Genomic DNA, 6,000 nt, shown 5'->3' with positions numbered 1-6,000 from the left:
AACAGGGCATGTGCAGGAGTGGTCAAAAGACTTGTTAACATTGCTGCCATCTTTAGCAGTGATAACTGAGGTAAAAGCAAAACAAAAAGTCTTCTTGCAGGCACAGCTAATCTTAACGTTGCTGGCTTTGCGTGTTCATCCGCCAGGCTGCTCTTCAAAATTTTCCCCAAAGAAGATGCTGGGTTCAAGAGACAGAATCCATTTTCTCCTGTTAGATTTAAACTTTGAAACTGTCCACTGTGCACTGCGAGCCCCTTCTCTCCGCAGGTCTTAAGAACAAGGCACCCGCCGTATATTAGCACCATGGGTCCCATGAGAATACTGAAAAGGATCTGACCACCTAAGCAGTCCTTGTGTCCAGTCTCAGTCAATTTATGGGAGAAAAATGCTTCCAGAGCAAAGTGCACAATGCTTGAGACTCCCATCTTCATGGAGCACAGTACCCAGTTGGAACTTGCGCCTCAGCTGGCATTCAGAGAGAGGCTTTTATAACCAAGATCCAAGGGTCACAAATTTGAGTTGATACAAGACCTGCAGCATTGTTTACCATAGAAACTGTGATTACACACTCCATGCTGGGGAACCAAGTGGCACCAATTAAAGTAATCCCTGCAGAAGGCGTCTGAAAAATGAAAAGTAAAAACAAACAAACCACATTTAGCAAATATTGCATTATTAATGCTGCTTGAAAGGGTTGCTGGGTCTCCTGCTATAGGGGAGGGACGGTGGCTCAGTGGTGGGGAGGGATGGTGGCTCAGTGGCAGAGCATCTGCTTGGGAAGCAGAAGGTCCCAGGTTCAATCCCTGGCATCTCCAAAAAAGGGTCCAGGCAAGTAGGTGTGAAAAACCTCAGCTTGAGACCCTGGAGAGCCGCTGCCAGTCTGAGAAGACAATACTGACTTTGATGGACCAAGGGTCTGATTCAGTATAAGGCAGCTTCATATGTTCATATGCCAGCAAGGGCTGCCTGTCCTGGGTTCTACCACCCCAAGCCCTGTCTCAAAAGCAAGGCAAAACAAAGGACCAAACTCCCTAAGAGAGACTAGGTTCTCACTCTGGGCTAAGCACTAGCTGCCATCAGTCCTTTTGAACTATTCCCAACAGCTACAGAGTACAGGGAGAACCCTCTGAGCCTTTCAGGGAATTATTCCAGAAAGTCAGCCCTGTAGGGTTGCAGTCTGAGTTTCCAAACTAAATATTACCCATGGCTGAGAAGTCCAAGACTTCTGGATTTAGCTTTTGAGGCTGTAAGAGACAACGATCCACACCATACATATATAAAGAAAAATAGGAGAAAATAATAAACTAAGCATTGTGGTGTGTGTGGGGAGGTATTTGTGAATTCCCTGCACTGTGCAGGGGGTTGGACTAGATGACCCTGGAGGTTCCTTCCAACTCTATGACTCTATTTCCAGCATAGCTAAACACAAGTAGCAATAGTTACCAATATAATCCAAGAAGGCATCAGGTTCAAGAGCAACACTTTGTTTCTCAGAGACAGGTCAGGGCCTTAGCGCACAGGAACAGCGACCAAGATGGAGTCTTCCAGACAAAGCTGAGCTTGGACAACCACTGGCATAGTGGCTTGCTAAGTGATTAACCAGCCAGCTCTTAGACAAAAGGCTGGCTAACACAGAGAAAGGGTTCTGACTGTCTCTGGGCCCTGGAGCCAATCACAACCCAAGGGGTAAGGTAACCTCTTTCCCATGACCACATATTGCAGCTAGAGGTCCTGCATCCCAACTCCAAAGCCATTTCTTCAGCTGTAAAGAATCTGCAGATTGAGAACCCCTGCTAAAGGAGGGTACTGACTTCACCCAGGTGCCAGCAGTTGCTTGGAGGTCACTTGTCAACTATCTCTGTGAGAAAGTGTAAGACTTGCAAGTAATACTCACACAGACTTCTCTATGTTAGATGAAACTTTATTCATGATTTGCTACAAGCGATCTAATCCCTTTGGGGCATTTGGCAGGAATGGTTGATGTAAAACAAGGCATGCTGAAGTACCTCAACCCCCCCATCCCTTTACTATCCCACCTTCTAGGCAAAATTATAAACACTACTTTCACTTTTGACAAAGCAGAATACATTTCAAAGAAACAAGATGTTATCATGAAGGACAGGGCTAGATGACAAATATTGGGGGGGGGGGGGGCGAACACAGGAAAGGTTCCAGGTTTTCACAATTCACACAGGTGTGCGATTCCTGTTGTCACCATCCCCCTTCCAAGACATGAGAGGACTCCAAATAGTCAGGCGATAAAACAAGCAGGAGGGAGGAGGGGGAGGTGAAAGGGAGGGGAAGGGATGAAGAGAAGAAACAAAGTGAATCCTGTATGCTACAAGACAGACAGGGCTTCCCACACAGTTGTATATTTGCAGCCAAGAGGCCTAGTCAGGGTTTTCACATAGCCACGTCTTGACCAGAGTTTTGCAGAGAACCAAAGTTCTTTACACTGCCCCCGTCTCCTGCCCAGTAAGGAGGGGGAGGGGGAAAATGAAGCAAAAGTCATCATTGCATTGATGGCATGATGGCATTTCTGGGGTGAACCTGGAAATTACCTCATGCCATCGACACAGTGGTGCCTCCCTGTGTTCCACCATCCCAGTCTCCCACTGGGTGCTAGCTGTGGATGCACATCCGTCTGCTTCCTGTGGAAGCACATTCACTCTTGTTCCTGTCTGCAGGAGGACAACTCACAGCTCTGATTGGTGTGGAACTGGTTGACGTCATCCATTCAGCACTGTGGCGCTTTTCCAATATTGGAACATTTGATTCAGCTGCAATTTCTCAATAAAACAACAGACAGGAGCCATGTAGCTGCTTTGGGGACCCCAATCAGGTGGAAAAGAAGTATAAAAATGTACTTTTAAATAAACAAATGTGCATTTAATGACATAAAAGCAGGTATGGTGCTTCAAAGATACGAAATTGCCCAGTTTACTCGACTCTCTGTCAAAATGGGTTTTGGAGGCAGAGAGAAACTGTCCCATCTTCCAGAAGCAAAGCCAGGTTCATGCTCTGCGAAACAAACACAGTAGGGCCACATTTTCATGTTTATTTGCAGGGACGCATAGAATATTTTGTTCAGATTCTAAATCATGATGACGCTGAAGAAAACATTTAAAAGTTTCTAAAGCATGGATTCCTTCCCACTTTGAAAGAGATCACAAAAAATTAGATCTAAGTTGTCTCTCTGTGTTAATTGCCCTCAAGTCAATTCTGACATAACGATGACACTATGAATTAACAACGTCCCAAATGTCCTCTTGTTAAAACCTTGCTCAAGTTTTGCAAGCTGAGGGCCACGGTGACTTCCTCAACTGAGTCCATCCATCTCATGTTGGGCCTTCCTCTTTTCCCGCGGCCTTCCGCTTTTCCTGGCATGGCTGTCTTTTCCCAGGGACTCTTGTCTTCTCATCAGATGACCGAAGTATGATAGCCTTAGTTTGGTCACATTAGCACCTAGGGCGAGGTCAGGCTTGATTTGATCTAGAACCCACTGCTTTGTCTTTTTTGGCTGCTCCTTGTATCCATAAAACATTCCTCCAACGGCACTATTCAAATGAATGAACTTTCTTTCTCTCTTCATTGCCCAGCCTTTCACATCCATACATAATAATGGGGAATATTATGGTATGAATGATCTTGATTGTTGGCAGAGTAATTAACAAAGCAATGGTGCACAACCTTGTTAAAGAGTAGATAAAGGTTTATTTAGGAATTAACACACTCAATAGGAAAGAGGGGAGAGAGAAGGTGTGTTCACACTATACTAAATAATGTGTTTTGCAACTGGATTTTTGCTATTCTTACCCAGTAAAAATCCAGTTGCAAAATGCATTATGTAGTGTAGTGGGAATGTACCCAGAGATAAGTTCCTTACTTTAGCTGAGAGAGAGTAAGACTGAGTGTGGCTCTTCCAAGAAGAAGGGGGAAATTGCCTACAAGTAGCAATCTGGAGATAGACAAAAAATGGCACTTTTTCAACATTCATGAACCAAAACTTCATCAATTGGGAGAGGATGTACAATAAATTTATTTCTATATGGGCCCCTGTACTAAATTTCATGTCGGAACATAAATCCTCCCTTCTAATTGTCCCTATCATTCTTAATTACTTTTTAAATCTCTATATGATCCAAAAAACCAATCTCTGAGAATTACATATAGTAAACTTAGAGCACAATCCTAAGGGGGGGGGGGAAGTCTTTTGAGAGCAGACGATCCGCTACGTGGGCGCAAGAAGCATTTGCGCCCACATATGGCCGGCTCCGCCACAGCGGAGGGGAGTTACGTGCGTTTGACGCTGCCAGAGCGCTGCTCCGCCTGAGAGCAGCGGCGCCTGAGGGCTGCGCCTGAGCACTGGTGGAAGTGAGGCGGAGCACGGCGGTCAGGCGCAGGAGGGGGTAGAATTGGGGGTGCGGCCAGGCTTAGGCGGCTCCCTGAGCAGTTTGGCCCATGACACGCCCCCCCTGTCCCCGAGACATGACATGCCATCTGACAACAATGCTGATTCTGTGAGTTTAAGCAGATCATGAGAAGGAGGGCAGGAAGGGTTGCATCAGTGCTTAGTTCTCATGGCCCTTTCTTACCCACCCAGAGAAATGCTGATTGATGCTTTGAGATCAGTCAACAGTTTTTCTCCAAGTCAGTTTGACAAGGGAGCCTGAAGGTTTTTTGCCATCTTCTAGGCATGCAGAAGGGGTCACTGTGTGTGTGTGTGTGTGTGGGGGGGGGTGGTATTTGTGAATTTCCTGAACTGTGCAGGGGGCTGGACTAGATGACCATGGAAGTCCCTTCCAACTCTATGCTTCTATGATTCTTAGACTTTCAAACTTTTCTTGCGAAAGTGGCTTGGTGAGTACATCTGCACAGGGCCGGCCCAATGCTCTGGGGTGCCCTAGGCATACTTGCTGCCTGGCGCCCCCTCCAAAGCAGCTCCCCCCCTGTGGCTCCGTGCCCCCTCCCCCTTCCCCACATGTCAATTGCAATGCCGGAACCGCGCCGGGGGGGGTGAGTGGGCGGTGGCTGCGGCAGCAGTGGGGAGGGAGGCAAGCTTGCTTGGGGCACCAGGGAGGGTGCGAGATTCCAATTGGCCACTCCCCCGCCTCTTGGCGCCCTAGGCAACTGGCTAGTTTGCCTAGTGGGCGAGCTGGCCCTGCATCTGCAATAATTAAATCTGTAGGACAGTATTCCAACTCAACAAACCCTTCTTCTTGCATGTTTCTTACTAGGTGATGCTTCACATCCATGTATTGAGTTGATCTTCATCTGTGTGAAGAGAGCCAGTTTGGTGTAGTGGTTAAGTGTGTGGACTCTTATCTGGGTGAACCAGGTTTGATTCCCCACTCCTCCACTTGCGGCTACTGGAATGGCCTTGGGTGAGCCATAGCTCTCGCAGAGTTGTCCTTGAAAGGGCAGCTTCAGTGAGAACTCTCTCAACCCCACCCACCTCACAGGGTGTCTGTTGTGGAGGAGGAAGATAAAGGAGATTGTGAGCCGCTCTGAGATTCGGAGTGGAGGGCAGAATATAAATCCAATGTTGTCTTCTTCTTCTAAGTTTTATGCACCCTTTGTTGTCTTCAAGAGTTGTACTGGGTTGGGTTCCTCTATCCCAAAGTCTTGCATTAGTTGCAGTATCCAATTCAGTTCCCTGCATGCTTCTGCTACGGATACAGACTCAGCTTCAGCTGAAGACACAGCTACAATTTCTTGCTTCCTGCTGCTCCAGTTGACTGTTCTGCCATCATAGAAGAATAAATGTCCACTGATGACTTTCTGTCTGTAATATCTCATGCCCAGTCTGTATCCCTCTTGTCTGGGATTGTAACTTGTTGGTAAGTTTAGCTTCAGACACGCAGAGCCATGCAGGTACTTTGCAAGTCTTTTAACTACATCCCAGTCCCTTTTGCTTGGTGATTCTGTCTTTCTGCATCACAGCTGCTGTGATATCTGGTTGCATCAATGTGGCTATGTATGGCAGTCTTCCAATTGCTT

The 6,000-nt window shown here is 46.9% G+C and overlaps 1 protein-coding gene across 1 annotated transcript in view; it reads right to left on the bottom strand.

The window, feature by feature from the left end:
* Window positions 1-431: 431 nt before the first annotated feature.
* The window catches only part of ADAMTS16 (ADAM metallopeptidase with thrombospondin type 1 motif 16), a 122,460-nt gene continuing 116,891 nt past the window's right edge, over window positions 432-6,000 (bottom strand). The window contains exon 23 of the mRNA XM_060254509.1: window positions 432-622. Within this exon, the coding sequence (XP_060110492.1) occupies window positions 507-622 (116 nt within the window). The 3' untranslated portion in view covers window positions 432-506. The remainder of the gene's footprint in view (window positions 623-6,000) is intronic.

The sequence above is a fragment of the Heteronotia binoei genome, chromosome 14 (genome assembly GCF_032191835.1).
Source record: "Heteronotia binoei isolate CCM8104 ecotype False Entrance Well chromosome 14, APGP_CSIRO_Hbin_v1, whole genome shotgun sequence".
In the NCBI taxonomy this organism is placed as follows: Eukaryota; Metazoa; Chordata; class Lepidosauria; order Squamata; family Gekkonidae; genus Heteronotia; species Heteronotia binoei.
Note: the sequence above shows the minus strand (reverse complement) of the source record. Positions and strands in the feature narration are given on the sequence as shown.